Source organism: Hemitrygon akajei, chromosome 13, assembly GCF_048418815.1.
Source record: "Hemitrygon akajei chromosome 13, sHemAka1.3, whole genome shotgun sequence".
NCBI lineage: Eukaryota > Metazoa > Chordata > Chondrichthyes > Myliobatiformes > Dasyatidae > Hemitrygon > Hemitrygon akajei.
The window spans coordinates 41143825-41163430 of NC_133136.1; the positions used below are offsets into that span (position 1 = coordinate 41143825).

Genomic DNA, 19606 nt, shown 5'->3' on the forward strand with positions numbered 1-19606 from the left:
CTTTACAGGTGCTGTCACTCACAATCCGCTCCTAATTGGTCCTCACTTAATTCATAGTGGTCTGCCCCTCGCTGCATTGCCCTCTGGCACGGAGTGATCCAACCTAACAGCGTACCAGAGGCCGGGACCGGCTGGACCACGGATCGGAGTCGGGGACGGACCACCAGGCTCCCCTCCGACAGCTCGACACCTCTCGCGAGAACTGGAGAACCGGCCGGAGCGCTCCTCTCCAATTGGGCAAGTCCTGCCCGACGTCACCCACAGAAAGGTCAAGTTGGAGCTGCTTTCTTCCACAGCTCGCAGGCTCTTAGTAGTTCGAACGAGGGAGACGAGGCGACGCAGCCACCGGCGAGCCCCGGTCCTGTCCCTCTGTCCTCTCTCATCCTTCACCACATAGAGCTTTGACGCTCCCGCATTCTGCTGTCGGCGGTGACGTCAATCGAGCGACGGGGATTCGACGTCATCATAAGATGCCCGAGGTCGCCCAACTTTACGGATTGTGAAGGCACTGGAAGAGTTTGAGGATTTAATTTAAAATCCGCGAGGACCTGTGTTTGACTCTCGCCGCGTCTGCATCTACTGACGCTGATTTTCTTGTCCAACGTGTTTACATTTTTTTCTCTTCCCTCCAGAATAGCAGATTTCCGAAGTCTTTTCATTCATTCCGCTTTCCAAATATTTACAAACGTGAAACACTTCCGAGGCCTAATTATCGCTCTTTGGGAACTAGATTTGTGGAAAAAAACCTTTGCTGTTGTTGTGAAAACTTAACTTGCTGCTGCCGAGTACTTGTCAGAACTTCTATGTGTTCAAGCTGAAAATTTTCGGATTTTCGTTTAATTAGACTACATTATTGGTTCAGGTAACTCGTCGTCACTGTTATGCCGCGGGATATCTGCAGCAGTAAGTATTGCGCTTGATGTATTGTGTTTTATATGCTGAATGTTATGAATGAAGTCTTCTACATTATTGTATAATTATTACTGAATTACTTGATTGGCCAAATATGAAAAAGGCATTTTTGAAATTAAACAGTGTAATAGGTTAACATGTATGCACGTTGGGAATTTTATGGTCCAGATCAATTGAGAAAACTTTATTTATGATAATTCTAATCTTTGTAGTAGTTTTTGTGTGCGTTTGACAAAAATGCAAAATTTATTTGCCCAATGAATGGAGTTTAATTGGGGGAGATCTTAATGGGCTAAGTTGGACTTAACATTCCAAGACATTGACATTTCTGAATTTAGGCAATTTTAATCTGCCAGATGATCAACATTTGACTTGTTTTTTTAATCTTTTTGACCAAGGTTATGAATTATCTACTGTTTAAAGGGGCTTATATGGCTTAGTACATTAATGTACTGATCTCTCATGTCTGGGACCTGGATTTGAGTTTGGCATGCCCTGGATAGGGAAGTTAACTGTATGGATGGAACCTTCTTGAATGGCATTCAGTAATCCCATTTAGTTTCTATTGGGTATGTTTAATCAAAAGTACAGGATAGTTTTTTTAATTGGAAATTCACTTGTGTCTGTAATAGAAATTTGTATTATGGAAGTGATATTTAAGCTATCATTCTCATTTAACCTTGAAGATTATTTCTTTTTAAGTACTCTTTTAGGTTACTTTTAAATATTGTTAAGGGTTTCTGCTTTAATCATTCTCTCAGACAGTGCATTCTAGGTGTCTGCCACTCCGATTTATTTTTTTCCTTTCCTCGTTGAATCCTTCTCACAGTTAATTTATTTTTCAGTTCCTAAAAACAACATATGCTCTCTGTTCCAACATCTGGGGCCTTCAGGATATTAAAAAAAAAAGACCTTTAAGTAAATCATGTTTCAGCTGCTTTAGTTTCAGCCTAGTAAATTTCTCCTCATGATTCAAAATTTTAAGATTGGGTTTCATCCTTCAGGCAGCCTCTTTCATTCATTTTTCATTCATGTCTCATTCATCTGACAAATGTTGAGTGGGAAAAGCCTCTTCTTTATCACTGTTGACCACAATTTATGAGCTCAACAAGGACAGAAAAAAATAATTATAATTTAGTTCAAGTTTTCTGGAAGTTTGGTGTTAGTTTATTAGGATGAGTTTGTTAAATAATAAATTAGTGTTAATTATTTCCTTCAGTCAACTTTTAGTAGTGACAGTCTATATACTAAGGAAGAGTCTGTATTAGTATTTGGATTCGGTAAGAAAGGCAATGGTGATATGCATGTAAATTTAGTTAATTTTTACACCTGAAGTTTAGCTTCTAGTTATTAAGGTAACATATATAATCAAATACTCATTTAATTCTATGTCAAGAGGTGTTTGTTTAAGAAATGTAGATATCTGATTTGACAACAAATCGTGCAAAAATTGCATCGTGTTAAATTCAGATTTTGGTGGCTGGGCATCATTAGCATGGCCAGCATTTATTGCCCGTCCATCATTGGCCTTGAAAATGGTGACAATCTGCTATCATGATCAGTCCTCTGGTGTAAAGAAATTAGCTATTTATTACATTTTGTTAAATTGAACAACATTAATTCAAAATTACTATCTTTAGCCATTTCTTTATAATTAAAAGAAAATTGTCATTATGTTTTTCTTTCCATGTGTAATTGACAGTACAACAAAGCTTCACAGTTAACTGCAGACGGTCATAGTTTTAAGGTTTGATACTATCTGAAATTGAACGTACTTCACTTTCAGCAAAGTTTTTAACCCATTCCCTTTTATTGATTGTGGTATATTTTAAACATTAATACTTCTGTGGTACTTGACCGAATGGTTTGATTTCAATTTAAATACAATTTAAATTTGTTAATTAATAGCATTGTTGCATATTTTAACTAGACTATTATCTTGAAGTATGAATTGATCGTTGCAATATTTTGTGCTTAGCTATAAATATGTAACTTTCAGCCACATATTGTCTGGAAATAAAGAATTTAACTGTCCCTTGTGCTCTTGTTATCTTGATTAATGTATTTCTCTTTTGAGAATTTTTGTATTGCTTGGTGAACATCAGTTTACACTTAACATGGTAATGTGGCTGATAGTTAATCTTTTTCAAATGTGATTTGGTGGGTTTAAAGAAGTTTAATATATGTGCGAATCTTAAGTTTTTAGTGCAAGGAGAGGATGTAACAAGTTTCAAAAACACCAGGACAATATGTTGATAATATGAAATTTTATGATGTTCCACCATCTGTACACTGAAAATTATGCAGTCTAGATATCACTTTACAACAATGAAGACTTCTCTTCATTTGTTGGTTAGTCTTAAGGTCCAGGAAATCACCATCTTCTGTGTAATTTAGTCCTTTACAGAACAAAATCTACAACTATGAAGCACATTTTCACAAAGATTTTTATAATCTTAAAGAGAAATGCATTAAAATTCTATGAAAATGTTTGAATTTAATGTTAAATCTGTATTCCTATAGTTTTCAGACTTTTTGCCAGATTTATACAGCAATAAATGCTGTTGCACATATAACTGGAAAAAATGAACCTTTGAGTGATCCTTATGTTGTGCTGCAATGAAAAGAAGCAGAGTCTTGTGGTGCTGTTGCTGGGAAGTTCACACTGTGGGATTCCTCTCTTTTTGGAGAAAGGTATGTTGCTGGACCCTCAATTGCTTTTAGAGCACTGCATTAGTTTTATAGCTAATTGTCATAATTAAAATTAATGGAAACATTTTATAGTGAAAATGAACTGGGTATTGTAAAGGCCCTTGTTATATTTAGTTATTGGATTAGGGAACCAGCAAGTAGATTTTATAGTAATCGATTGCTTTCACTTTTTCAGGGATTTGCCATGAGGTGTTGATACCTTATTTTAAAATTCTGAGACATAGGACCTAAATGGCGCAGCATGACTTTGCTCCAGCCTGGCTTAATTTTCCAACTCCACCTTCATCAACCAAGGTATTGCAATACAGTTGTTTTATGTTTGAATATTTCTGAACTTTTTTTCATCTAATTGCTTTTGGTGGACATAATGTACTCTTGCATGTGCACAAGTAATATTCTCCCACTTTTAATTTGTTATAATGAAATTTGTGTTTCTTGTTGAGATTTGACCTGGATTGTCATTAATAGAGTTGATTGGCCTGTTTGGCCCCATAGTCAGATTTCTCGAGCATCCACTTAAGCTGCAGGATGATGTGCTACGTATTTATTATGCTGAATTTTTTTTGCTAGATTAAGGTTCATTATTTAGTTTACATCAAACAATCACTTTGTATTAGTGCAAACAGAACCATAGCACATTTTGATCAAAAATGGAATTGACTTGCTCTACTTGTATTGGTTCTTTGCCAGAGAAACCAAACTTAATCCCTTTGCTCATAGCCCTGTCCTTTCATTTGCTTTAATTTCCAATATAGTAACAAGTGAACTTAAAATTTAATATGCATTGTGAGACTCAATGATGGTAGCCGTGGAATTATCAGATCATCAAAACAAAAAGTAACTTGTCTAGTTCAGCAGAGGTCTACCTCTTTGTATCTGGTTTGGCCCATACCTGGAGCAATGTTGTTGGCATTTAATGGTTCTCTTGCATAGTTGACCAAGCCATTGAGGAGTTCAAAAATTGTTATGTAAGTACTGCAACAATGGGGGAAAAAAGAACTGGCTCGCCACCAACCAACCATGGAATGGGCAATTAGAGGCTGGCAATAAATGTTTGTAATTAGTTGCGATGTTCTTCTCCTGTAGATGAATAACAATATGTCAGCATTAAGTTCTAATAACACTGAAATATATTGTGACATTTGTTTTTATGGCAACAGCCATAATGCAAGACAGCTAAGAATACAAAAAGTCAGAATAAAAAAAAGTAAATAGTGCCACAGAGGAATATCAAAGTCGTTTTTCTTTGAAGCTTCATTAATTTTTGCTTTTACATGTTACTTGGTCTCTGCATAAAGAAATATTGTCCAATCTCTCCTTGATGTCTGATTGATAATTTTAAATTGGTGACTCCTTGTTGGTAATTACAAAAGTTTTCCTTATTCATGATGTTCAAACCTTTGACTCTTGGTCATTTCAGCTTCTATAAAAGTAATTCTTTGGTCGGTAGTTTATTTCGGGCACTTTTGGGCGCCACAGTAGCGTAGCAGTTAGTGTGATGCTATTACAACTTGTGTCGTTCCAGAGTTTAATTCTAAAGTCCCACAGTCTAGAGCCATATGGGTTAGGTTAATTGTGTTACGTATTCAGGCAACAATAAATATATATGAGTTAGGCAAGGGTTTCTAAAACAAATAACACGTTTATTAAACACTGGAAACAAATCCCCCAAAAGTAAACAAACACTAACGTAACCGGAAAACAGCTGCTGTGCGGCAGCTTCACAGTTCTTAAAGCGATGCAGCAAAAACAGTTCTTAAAACGATATGCCAAAAGTTCAAAATGCTCAGTCCATTTAAAAGGAGAGACTTTTTAAGGCGATTTAACCATATAACCATATAACAATCACAGCACGGAAACAGGCCATTCCGGCCCTCCTAGTCCGTGCCGAACTCTTAATCTCACCTAGTCCCACCTACCCGCACTCAGCCCATAACCCTCCACTCCTTTCCTGTCCATATACCTATCCAATTTTACCTTAAATGACTCAACTGAACTGGCCTCTACTACTTCTATAGGAAGCTCATTCCACACAGCTATCACTCTCTGAGTAAAGAAATACCCCCTCGTGTTTCCCTTAAACTTTTGCCCCCTAACTCTCAAATCATGTCCTCTCGTTTGAATCTCCCCTACTCTCAATGGAAACAGCCTATTCACGTCAACTCTATCTATCCCTCTCAATATTTTAAATACCTCGATCAAATCCCCCCTCAACCTTCTACGCTCCAATGAATAGAGACCTAACTTGTTCAACCTTTCTCTGTAACTTAAGTGCTGAAACCCAGGTAACATCCTAGTAAATCGTCTCTGCACTCTCTCTAATTTATTGATATCTTTCCTATAATTCGGTGACCAGAACTGTACACAATATTCCAAATTTGGCCTTACCAATGCCTTGTACAATTTTAACATTACATCCCAACTTCTGTACTCAATGCTCTGATTTATAAAGGCCAGCGTTCCAAAAGCCTTCTTCACCACCCTATCTACATGAGACTCCACCTTCAGGGAACTATGCACTGTTATTCCTAGATCTCTCTGTTCCACTGCATTCCTCAATGCCCTACCATTTACCCTGTATGTTCTATTTGGATTATTCCTGCCAAAATGTAGAACCTCACACTTCTCAGCATTAAACTCCATCTGCCAACATTCAGCCCATTCTTCTAACCGGCATAAATCTCCCTGCAAGCTTTGAAAACCCACCTCATTATCCACAACACCTCCTACCTTAGTATCATCGGCATACTTACTAATCCAATTTACCACCCCATCATCCAGATCATTTATGTATATTACAAACAACATTGGGCCCAAAACAGATCCCTGAGGCACCCCGCTAGTCACCGGCCTCCATCCCGATAAACAATTATCCACCACTACTCTCTGGCATCTCCCATCTAGCCACTGTTGAATCCATTTTATTACTCCAGCATTAATACCTAACGACTGAACCTTCTTAACTAACCTTCCATGTGGAACTTTGTCAAAGGCCTTGCTGAAGTCCATATAGACTACATCCACTGCCTTACCCTCGTCAACATTCCTCGTAACTACTTCAAAAAATTCAATAAGGTTTGTCAAACATGACCTTCCACGCACAAATCCATGCTGGCTACTCCTAATCAGATCCTGTCTATCCAGATAATTATAAATACTATCTCTAAGAATACTTTCCATTAATTTACCCACCACTGATGTCAAACTGACAGGTCTATAATTGCCAGGCTTACTTCTAGAACCCTTTTTAAACAATGGAACCACATGAGCAATACGCCAATCCTCTGGCACAATCCCCGTTTCTAATGACATCTGAAAGATCTCCGTCAGAGCTCCTGCTATCTCTACACAAACTTCCCTCAAGGTCCTGGGGAATATCCGGTCAGGACCCGGAGATTTATCCACTTTTAAATTTCTTAAAAGCGCCAGTACTTCCACCTCTTTAATTGTCATAGGTTCCATAACTTCCTTACTTGTTTCCCACACCTTACACCATTCAATATCCTTCTCCTTAGTGAATACCGAAGAGAAGAAATCGTTCAAAATCTCTCCCATCTCCCTCGGCTCCACACATAGCTGACCACCCTGATTCTCTAAGGAACCAATTTTATCCCTCACTATCCTCTTGCTTTTAATATAACTGTAGAAGCCTTTCGGATTTACTTCCACCTTATTTGCCAAACCAAACTCGTAACTTCTTTTAGCTTTTCTAATCTCTTTCTTAAGTTTCCTTTTACATTCTTTATATTCCTCGAGCAATTCCTTTACTCCATGCTGCCTATATCTATTGTTGACATCCCTCTTTTTTCGAACCAAGTTTCTAATATCCCTTGAAAACCATGGCACTTTCAAACCTTTAACCTTTCCTTTCAACCGAACAGGAACATAAAGATTCTGTACCCTCATAATTTCACCCTTAAATGACCTCCATTTCTCTATTACATCCTTCCCATAAAACAACTTGACCCAATCCACTCTCTCTAAATCCCTGCGCATCTCCTCAAAGTTAGCCTTTCTCCAATCAAAAATCTCCTCTAGGTCCAGTCCTGTCCTTCTCCATAATTATATTGAAGCTAATGCTAAGGTTTTTCAAAGTCAGGTGCCTTAAGCACAGGTTGTTGACATATCATTGTTTTCAATTTTCCAAATGCTTCTTGACAAGGCACTGTCCACACAAACTTCACATTCTTCTGCAGAAGGTTAGTTAATGGAAGGGCAACATTAGCAAAATTCTTACAAAATTTTCGATAATATCCTACCATTCCCAAAAATCTTCTGAGAGTTTTTTCCCCCGTTGGAGTGGGAATCTCTAAAATTGCCTGAACTTTTGCCTGAACAGGAGCTACCTTACCTTGATCCACAACATAACCAAGGTAAGTCACAGTGGCATGTCCAAATTCACTCTTAGCTAAATTAATAGTTAAGTTCGCTTTTGAAAGCCTTTCAAACAATTTCTCCACCGCAATAATGTGTGCTTCCCAAGTATCATTTCCTGTCACTAAATCATCAATATAAGCATCAGTATCTTTCAATCCCTGAATCACAGAGTTAATCATCCTCTGGAAAGTACCTGGGGCATTCTTCATCCCAAATGGAAGAACATTATATTCATATAATGTTACAAATGCAGAAATCTCTCTACCTCTGTCCGTTAATGGAACACACCAATACCCTTTCAATAAATCAATCTTTGTAAGGAACTTTACTTTTCCAACTTTATCTATACAATCATCTACTCTAGGAATTGGATATGCATCTGTTTTCGTTACAGCATTCACCTTCCTATAGTCCGTACAAAACCTAATACTACCATCTGGTTTTGGCAACATAACACATGGCGAACTCCAATTCGAGTTAGAATGTCTAATAATATCATTCTCTAACATGTATTCAATTTCTTTCTCAACAAGTTCACATTTTTCCATGTTCATCCTATATGGATGTTGTTTAATAGGTTTGGCATCTCCAACATCTACATCATGTGAAGCTATAGTAGTCCTTCTCGGAACATCTGGAAACAAATCCTTATATTTAAAAATTAATTCCTTCATCTGTTGTTTCTGCTCTAGCTGTAAATGTGCTAATTTCTCATCAATATTTTCCAAAATGGTTGAATTTGGTAACCTAACAGAAACAATGTTGGATTTAGAATGAATGTCAGATGAATCATCTATCATGTTCCCAGTTAAATCAAACTCATTCTCACTAACCACAACAGTCACAGTATCAGATTGTTTCCCAAAATATGGTTTAATCATATTTATATGGCAAAGTTGTGTTGACCGTCTACGATCTGGAGTTTTTATTACGTAATCCACATCATTGATTTTAGGCACAATTTCATAAGGTCCATGAAATCTAGCTTGTAAAGGATTTGTCTGCACTGGGAAAAGAACCAACACCTTATCTCCAGGCTTAAACATCCTCATCCTAGCTTCTTTATCATACCAAGTTTTCATTTTCTCCTGAGCCAACTTTAAATTTTCTTTGGCTAAGCTACAAGCTTTATGTAACCTGTCCTTAAATTTCAAAACATAGTCCAACAAATTAGTGTGTACCTCCTTACTAATCCACTGTTCTTTCAATAAAGCTAAAGGTCCTCTAACTCTATGCCCAAACACAAGTTCAAATGGACTAAAACCTAAAGATTCCTGTACCGATTCCCTTACTGCAAATAAAAGTAAGTTTATACCCTCATCCCAGTCACTTTCATTTTCCACACAATATGTCCTAATCATATTCTTGAGGGTAGAATGAAACCTCTCCAAGGCACCTTGCGATTCTGGATGGTATGCAGACGAAGTGATTTGCTTAGCTCCCAATTTATAAACTATCTGTTGAAACAATCCAGACATAAAATTACTTCCTTGATCAGTTTGTATTTCCTTAGGTAATCCAAAATAAGTAAAGAATTTTATAAGAGCCTTCGTCACAGTTTTAGCTTTTATATTCCTAAGTGGTACTGCCTCTGGAAACCTAGACGAAGTACACATGATAGTCAACAAATACTGATAACCAGTTTTTGTCTTTGGTAATGGACCAACACAATCTACAATAACTTTAGAAAACGGGTCACTGAATGCTGGAATAGGTTGTAATGGAGCTACTGGTGTAACCTGATTTGGTTTACCCACAATTTGACAAGTATGGCACGTCTTACAAAACATCGCCACATCTTTTCTTAGACCAGGCCAGTAAAAATGTTTTAAAATCTTGTCCACAGTTTTCCTTACCCCTTGATGTCCACCTAAAGGCACACTATGAGCTAAAGTCAAAATCTCATTCCGATAAACTTTAGGAACAACTACCTGGTAAACAACATTCCATTCCTCACTTGCAGGAATTGTAGGCGACCTCCACTTCCTCATCAACACTCCTTTTTCCAAGTAATATCCTACTGACACCTCAATTTCACTGCCTAGTAAAGCTTGTTCCCTTAATTTTATAATCTCAGGATCTCTATTCTGCTCTGCTATCATCTCCTTCCGAGACAGAGATAAATCTTCATAGTCAGACATACTCCCAGAATCTTGTTCAAACAACGAAGGTAAGAAAGTCTCGGACACATCCTCAAAACTCGAATCCTGAGTTGAACAGTCATGTGTAACAACCTCATTCTGCACATCAATCTTTTTAGCCATAGCTCTAGTCACAACACAGGAAGAATCTGTGTTAGACTTCATCTCTGGTTCCTCTGACTCCATTGTCAAATGCACTTCAGGAAAAACTTGTCCACCTGCCAAGTCATTACCTAACAATAAAGAAATACCCTTCACAGGTAAGCTATGCTGTAATCCTACTTTAACAAATCCTGTAACTAACCCTGACTTTAAATTTACTTTATGTAAATGTACAGGCATAAAATCACTCCCAACACCTCTTATGTAATTCCTCACCAGTATCACTCTCTTCAGTAAACTTCAACACACTGTCCAACATCAGTGATTGAGAAGCTCCAGTATCCCTAAGGATTTTTATTGGCACCAGAGTAGATCCTTCTTTCAAGGATACAAACCCTTCAGTTATAAAATGATCATATCCCTTTCTAACTTGGTCAGACTCTAACAAATCCTCATTTGTGTTTACCAAACCCTGTAATTTTACAGGTGTTTCAGTATGTTGCACACAAGCATCTGGAACTGCTTCCTTCTCTTTCTTTTTCAATTTGAAACAGTTAGCTATTACATGGCCAAGCTTCTTACAATAGTTACAAATAAGACCAAACTGTCTTTCCTTCACAGGTTTTCCTTCCTCCTTACCTTTCTCATTAACCTCTGATTTAATTTCTGATTTGAGTCTCCATATTATTTTTCCTCTTAAAAATTCTACCCTGAGGAAATTTATTCTTATGGATTAAAACATACTCATCAGCTAATCTAGCACAGTCCTGCAATTTATCAGTATCCCTCTCATTTAAGTAGGCCCTTACTTCAACAGGAATGCTTCTTTTAAACTCCTCCATTAAAATCAGCTCTCTCAATGTATCATAGTCCCCATTTACATTTTTAGAAGAAACCCATCTCTCAAAACACATAGCTTTATCATAGGCAAATTCCACATAAATCTTTTCCACAGACTTTTTCAAACTTCTGAATCTTTCCCTAGATGCTTCTGGGACTAATTCGTACGCTTTGAGAATATGCGTTTTCACAATATCATAATCTAATGCTTGCGCAGCAGTTAAAGCTGTGTAAACTTGTTGTGCTTTACCTTTAATTACACTCTGTAACAACACTGACCATTTATCTCTCGGCCACTCTGACAGCCGAGCAATAGTTTCAAAATGTTGAAAATATCTTTCCACTTCTGTTTCACTAAATGGAGGGACCAATTTAATTTCTTGTCTAGCAACAAACGGTTTTCTAGAACCAGAAGACTGATTCCCAGACCTTAATTTCTCCATTGCATATTCAAACTCTCTCTGTTTTTGTTCAGCCTCTAATTTACACCGCTCTAACATCATTTGTTCGATTTGCAACTGCATCTCCAAATTACTTACTGGAAACGACTCTAAAACCGAATCATCAAAAACACCCGAATCCACATAGTGTGACGCGATTTTTCTCTGTATTACAGCTTTTGATGTAGTCTTCAAAATACCTTTAAGTTGCAATCTACTAGCTATTCCAGACACCTCAGTTTTTTTCGCCTTCGCTAATAAATCCGCGTCTGGCGAATCCAGAAACTCATCAATATTCATCGTTGCCGAATACCACTCACAAGCCAATCAAACAAAAGAATCGAGTATTCCCCGTTTCCAAAACACCGACTCAAAAGTTAACAAGCATTTAAACTCAAACGATCCAATCCGGACGCAGCCCCCATATTTATGTTACGTAGTCAGGCAACAATAAATATATATGAGTTAGGCAAGGGTTTCTAAAACAAATAACACGTTTATTAAACACTGGAAACAAACCCCCCAAAAGTAAACAAACACTAACGTAACGGGAAAACAGCTGCTTTGCGGCAGCTTCACAGTTCTTAAAGCGATGCAGCAAAAACAGTTCTTAAAACGATATGCCAAAAGTTCAAAATGCTCAGTCCATTTAAAAGGAGAGACTTTTTAAGGCGATTTAAATTCTCTTCCACGTCGTTGTCCTTCGATCCCCGGCGTCGAACTCTTCCCACGTAGAATTTTATGAAACGTAACGGTTTAAAGGCACTGACCTCTTCTTCCACACTCTGTCCTCAATCTCCTGCTATCCCAGCAGAGATTAGCACGAGAACAGTCAACGAAATCCTTCCGAATGAGGATCACACAAGGTCGAAACCATTCCACCGTCGAAAATCGATTCTCCTCGATCTTTAACTTCCGAACTCCGATATTCACTCTCCACTAGCAGTATTGTAAGAAACTGCTGGCAATGACCTTTTAAACTTTAGGCATTAGATAAAACTTCATTTTCCAACTAAACTGCGTCATCACATTAAATCACGCAGTGGCATGAAGTCAGCTTGGCAAATCCAGCCACGAACTGCCCCACCTGACAGGGTGGGTCTTCCTTTTATAACCCGTGTAAAAAAAAAACACACCTGTCACATGACCTCTACTGGCAGGAAAATGACATCACTCCACCATCACAAGACCATTACCTCAAGTCCAGTATAACTTCAACCCCAGTCACGTGACAAGGGTACCACTGTCACATGTCATGAGTACGTAACAATTGTCCCATGATCATGTTTGTTGGAGGTTTCTGGAGCAACGTGGCTTGAAGGGCCAGGAGGACTACTCTGCTAAATAAACCAAATTAAATTAAAAGGAGGTAATTTTAAATAGGGAGATCAGTGGAAAGGAGGCTCGGCTCATCTTTATGCCTAGTTGAGCCAGAAGTAAGCTGAGAGCATCGAACAGAACATTTCTTCAGAAAACTTGTATAGGAGACCCCTACTGTTCAGGTAACGGTAATTCACCCTTGCAAAATTCACAACGAACTACCATAAAAAATGGGATTTGGAATAAAAAATTCACTCTTTCTAAGTTTAGGTGGGTAAAATAGCAATTTTTAAAAGTTCTCATTTCTTGTCATATGTGCAGATGATACTCCTTTCCATTACAGAAAGTCACAATTCTGACCGTTTTCAAGGAATACTACCCCTATAAAGTCTGTAAGGTTCACTGAAAATGACTGTTAAGCTTGGTATCCGCAGCTGCCATACCTATATTGGTATCTCCAGAAACGCAGTTAAGCCATGTATTAAGCCAATGAGTTCAACATAATTGAAGCTAAAGCAATATTTCACTTGCACAGGTCAGGCAGTTACCTTACCTTGGGTAATTCCTAAGGGGTAGTATTGGAGTATAAAAGTTGCATTGTTTGCTGTGTAACCAAAACTATGCAGTCAGCTTTGAGCTTGCTATTTGCTATGCATGTATCCAATTTAGTAGGAGAATGAAATCTTAAGAATGTAGAAGATAATGGGGTTTTCATGAGAGGCTAGCTAAGAGATGTAGATTATAGTGGTGTGTTAATGAGAGGTAGCTAAGAGATGTAGATTAGAACATGATTAAGTCAATGGGTAGAAACAATAGTGGCAGATGTACTTGTGATACGCAACTGTAGACCGATTGGATATGCTAATGCAGCTAAACCAGAAGATTGCTATAAAAAATGCTATGTACAAGGATTGGTGGGCAATCAGTGACTAGCTCAATAACTGTCTCAGCTTTGATTTGCAAATTAAAGTTTAACCCTTCTTGAAGAACCTTCTGTGTCTCCTGGTCGTTTGTGGGGCACGAGAAACCACAACAGTAGCAAGTACTTTGCTGTGATTTTATAGATAGATAGATAGATACTTTATTCATCCCCATGGGGAAATTCAACTTTTTTCCAATGTCCCATACACTTGTTGTAGCAAAACTAATTACATACAATACTTAACTCAGTAAAAAATATGATATGCATCTAAATCACTATCTCAAAAAGCATTAATAATAGCTTTTAAAAAGTTCTTAAGTCCTGGCGGTAGAATTGTAAAGCCTAATGGCATTGGGGAGTATTGACCTCTTCATCCTGTCTGAGGAGCATTGTATCGATAGTAACCTGTGGCTGAAACTGCTTCTCTGTCTCTGGATGATGCTATGTAGAGGATGTTCAGAGTTATCCATAATTGACCGTAGCCTACTCAGCGCTTCAGTGTCCTCCTGGTGGGAACACTGGAGCCATTTAGAATCTTAGTTTTAGTTTTTAATGCCCTTTCCATAATTAGGGTATCAAAGGCTGCATATGGTTATCAACAGTTTTCAAGTCCTGGCCTAGGCTGCATTAGACTATCCAGGATTCTGTTTGAAACAAATCTATGGGACGTTCTTATCTAGGTGCAGGTTGCATAACACATTGAGACAACCTGCTTGGTCTACTTTGGCAAATAGTTCAAGAATCCCTTCAGTAACCTAACTACTAATCGGTTTATATTTGTGCTCCCAGACTTAGTTTATAAAATCTGTGGAATTCAGGAGTGGTAACAGTATATATGGAGGCCATTTGGCTTATCAAATCTATATTGGCTTTTTGCAAGAGCAAGTCAGTTAGTCCTTCCACAAATTCTTGCACTTTCAGACAGTTATTCAAATTTTTTTTGAACTTGTTGGATTAGAGTGTAAAATTGTTATTTTTCTTGTAGTTTAACTTGTGCTTGTATTTTAATCACCTACAGCATATACGTGTAATTGTTAAATAATTTTTTTCAGTAATTGTAATGTAGCTGTTTTTATTTTTCTAGAAGCTTCTCTGGCAGATGTCACGCTACTGAATCTGTTTATTTCATGGGGTTATTATTATTGGAGCATGTTATTTTTGTCTAGTCTAAGTTAGAATTTAGGAAAGGCAACCAAGTCTGTGTTCTCATACACTTAATGAACAACTGTAATCATCAGGTTTTATGCCTCATTCTTGACTTCTGAAGAACTTTTGGATCACCAGGATCTAACAAATTACAGTTGACTCTGAATCCACTACCACCCTGCCAGTGCAACCTGATGCAGTCATTTGCAGAGGATTTTTTTAAAATTCTCCTCTCACTTTTAATTCTTTTTCATTTGAACATTTTTGTTCTCTAATTCTTGACCAACCTGATGTGTCAGTAGTTTTTCTATATATATGTTCGTTGACTTTTCAGGGTTTTAAATAGTTTACCAGATCTGTTTAGCATTTCCTTTGTTTGAGACCAAATCCAGCTTTCCAGAGTATCCATATAGAGCCCCTGAGCCATGGATTCAATTCGATAAATATGTACTAAACCCTCACTTAAGACACTTTTTTCCTAAATTGTGGTGCTAGAACTAGCCAGAATACTCCAATAGTATCCAAACCAATGCTTTGAAAAGGTTCCAAGTGGCTTGCTTGATCTTGTACTTCATGCCTCCATTATGAAGGCCAGGGTCCCATATGTTTTATCGACCGATTTTTGTCAGGCTGTGCACTAATAAAACATCACATTTCTCTGCATTAAGTTTTACCTGTCACCTCTTTACTTACTCTGCCTGCATCTCCTTAAAGTTTGTAACCACCCTCATTACAGATCAGTCCATCTCTAGTTTTGTGTCCCCACCCCTTTTTTGTAAGTTGCATGCTTGAGCAAACAAAACCTATAAACTAAAATCTAATCATTAATAGGTCACAAGAAAAGTAGGGCTTTTAGGATCAATCCTGGAGAGCTCTATACTCTACATTAGTCCAGAAGAACACTATTTTCTGCTACCAATTTTCTTTCCAAGATAAAACCCCATTTATTCCAGGGTCATCAAACTTGATGACAAACCCAATATGGCTTTTCATTGCATTCCTTTTGGAAGTCCATATATTACTACAACAACTACATTTTCCTCATCAACCCTCTTATTTAAAAAAAACACATAAACCTGTCAAGCCAGTTGCAAGATTTCTATATTAGTCCAGATGTGTTACTAACTCTCTAACTAATATATTGTTTTAACCTGATGTCTCTAGTTATAAGGTTTTCTCTATTCCTTTTGTGAATCAGGGTATAACATTTGCCAATTTCCAGTCTTTGTGCACTGTCTCTGAATCTACAGTTGATTGGTAGATGTGTGCAGAGCCTCTGTAATCTCCTCCCTTACTTAAGGAACTGAGCATGTATCCCATTTTGAATGGGTGATTTATCTGATTTGTACAGCTAATTCTTATATTTCTTTATCAATTTTTAGGCTATCCAAATTTCTTTTTTGCTGAGACTACCAACATTATCTGTACTGAGGAGGATAACTGTAAAGTGTTTATTTATTACTTCTGTCTCAATGAGTGATTTACTTTTCTGTATCTGATCAGCTCTTTCTGTCCCCTTTCAGTTTTATTTTCACATAATTTATAGAATGTTTATGGAATTATGTTTGCTGCCTCTATTATCCAGTACTTCTTGTTTTATTAATTTTCTGCAAGTAGCTTTCATTGAGCTACAGTAAAATAGAGTTGATTTTAGTTTCCTTGTTCTTGAACTCTTCTTCCATTTCTAAGCTGATGCACTTCTTAAACTGCTGTTTCTCCCCATTCTGTCACTTTCAAAGATTCATACAAATACATAGATTATCTGCAGTTGATGTTTATCTTGAAATCAGTTCCAATTCCTCTCACAGTTTCATAATGCTTCCAATGTTTGTGTTTCACAGTTCACTTCCCTGACCTCTGAGAAACAACCATTCACTATTTTCACTTTGCCAATTTTATGTCATTGTGGTTGCTGTCCATTGCATTCTTATACTTCAGTCTTGGTCGCGAGCCTATTTGATATTTTTTCATTAACCTTTTAGAAATCCTCTGCTACCTTCTATCAGGTTGGGGAAGTGATTAGTTTTAAACAAGTTAATGCCAGGTTCCTCAATTAATCCAGAAGTCAAAGTGACTGCTTTTTCTTTTTCAGATTATAGTTTTTAAGTTTTCCCACACCTGAGATTAAACTCACTGGCTTGTAATTACTACAACTATCATTAAAACCTTTTTAAAAAATATAATTTTTGTTTTGATTATTCAGTTCTTGTGAGCAGTCTCTGAATCTCTAGGGTTTTGAAAAATTATGGCTAATAATTCAGTAACTTCCATTCTTCCTCTCCAGCTACATCTCATATTAGCCAGATGATTATCCACTTTAACTACAGCTAACTTTTCACCACCACCTATTCAATTTTTAGCCTCAATGGTATCTTATTGCAACTTCCTTTGCTAAGGCTCTAATGGCATCATCCTTGACAAATGCAAAGGCTGATGTAAGGAATGCAAGTGGTGGCTTAGCTGCCCATTGCCTCTGAGTTGATCTGCTTTTTGATATTCACACTCATCAAATTAAGTACCTTCCATGGCACCCAGCATGATGGTACCCCTACCCCATAGTACTCAAAATTTACTAATAGTACTGGTCTGGTAGGACCTTTGTTTCTTCCTGTCCACTGAACTTGTCTCTTCAAACCTTGATTCTATTCCATCTCCCTTTCCCACCTACATCCAGGACACCTCACAGATTCTCCACCATTATCAACAATATGTAATTCCCTGGGTCCCACTGCCTCATCTTTATCACCAATCTTTTATGGGGCGCTGCTTCTTTCTGAAGCAAAGAACCAACCAGCTCCTCTCCAATAAATCTTTCAATGCCTAGCAGAACTTGTTAAGCTGAGCCACTTTTATTTTGACTCCTCTAGCTTTCTACAAATCAGAGCTGTGGCCAAGGTTGCTCGGATGAGCCTTGGCCATACCTGTCTTTTTATTGGTTATGTGGAACAGCTGTTGTTCCAACACTGATTGTGCGTCTATCCTCAACCCTCTCTACAGCATTCAACACCTTCCTTCCGCATTCATTAGCTTTATCACTATTGCCATGAACTTCCACCCTGGCCTCAAATTCTCTTGGACCATTTCTGACAATTTTCTCCCTTTTCTGGATCTCTCTGTCTCCATCTCCAGAGGGAAATGACTCCCACAGCTACTTTCTTCCATCTGGTTTCTTGTTAAGGATGCCATTATCTTTCTCTGTTTCGGTCTTCATTGTATCTTTTCTGAAGATGAGGCTTTATTCTGTGGTATCTGAAATCAAAAAGTTCCATAAATTAATTATTAAATTATGTGTATATATTACCATAAGCTACCTTGATTCATTTTCTTGCAGGTATTTACAAAAATACAATATAATTTTATGAAAAACTACATAAACTTGCAAAGGCTGACAAAAATGTGCAAGAAAAGACAAACAGCAAAAGAAAACTGCTGATTTCTAATATGAGTTGTAGAGTCCTTGAATGTCTAGTGTGTAGAATCACTTCAGGGTAATGGTGAATGAAGTTATCCAGGGAGCCTGATGGTAGCTTCAGTAACGTAATAACTGTTTCTGAACCTGGTTGTGTGGGATCCAAGTTTTCTCTGCCACAAAGCTGGGTGGCAGTGTGAAATGTCAGGAGGATGTTATGAGAATGCAGGGTGACTTGGACAGGTTGGGTGAGTGGGCAAATGTATGGCAGATGCAGTTTAATGTGGATAAATGTGAGGTTATCCACTTTGGTGGCAAGAACAGGAAGGCAGATTACTATCTAAATGGAGTCAAGTTAGGAAAAGGGGAAGTACAACGAGATCTAGGTGTTCTTGTATATCAGTCAATGAAAGCAAGCATGCAGGTACAGCAGGCAGTGAAGAAAGCTAATGGCATGCTGGCTTTTATAACAAGAGGAATTGAGTATAGGAGTAAGGAGGTCCTTCTGCAGCTGTACAGGGCCCTGGTGAGACCCCACCTGGAGTATTGTGTGCAGTTTTGGTCTCCAAATTTGAGGAAGGACATTCTTGCTATTGAGGGAGTGCAGCGTAGGTTCACAAGATTAATTCCCGGAATGGCGGGACTGTCATATGTTGAAAGATTGGAGCGACTGGGCTTGTATACACTGGAATTTAGAAGGATGAGAGGAAATCTGATTTGAAACATATAAGATTATTAAGGGATTGGACACACTGGAGGCAGGAAGCATGTTCCCGCTGATGGGTGAGTCCAGAACTAGAGGCCACAGTTTAAGAATAAGGGGTAGGCCATTTAGAACAGAGATGCAGAAAAACTTTTTCACCCAGAGAGTGGTGGATATGTGGAATGCTCTGCCCCAGAAGGCAGTGGAGGCCAAGTCACTGGATGCATTCAAGAGAGAGTTAGATAGAGCTCTTATAGATAGTGGGGTCAAGGGATATGGGGAGAGGGCAGGAACGGGGTACTGATTGTGTATGATCAGCCATGATCACAGTGAATGGCGGTGCTGGCTAGAAGGGCCGAATGTCCTACTCCTGCACCTACTGTCTATTGTCTCTTACCCAATGATAGTGGGGAGGTGGCATGACCTGGATGATGTATTTTCTTTGGATGCTGATTTCCATGTGAATGTGGCAATGCTGGATGTTAATATACTCAGTGGTGGGACAAGCTTTTCTTGTGATGGACTGGGCTATATTCTGTACTTTCTGTAGCCCTTTCTGTTCCTGGGCATTGATGTTTTCAT

General features: G+C 38.0%; 1 protein-coding gene across 2 annotated transcripts in view; it reads left to right on the plus strand.

Annotated features, from left to right (window-relative positions):
• The first annotated feature begins 297 nt into the window (after positions 1-297).
• The window catches only part of LOC140737809 (vasculin-like), a 62370-nt gene continuing 43061 nt past the window's right edge, over positions 298-19606 (plus strand). Inside the window, exons 1-3 of one of the 2 annotated variants that reach the window (XM_073064472.1) lie at positions 298-903; positions 3436-3606; positions 3800-3918. In XM_073064472.1, coding sequence (XP_072920573.1) covers positions 3856-3918 — 63 coding nt within the window. In that variant the 5' untranslated portion in view covers positions 298-903; positions 3436-3606; positions 3800-3855. The remainder of the gene's footprint in view (positions 904-3435; positions 3607-3799; positions 3919-19606) is intronic. The other variant, XM_073064473.1, reaches the window with a different exon arrangement.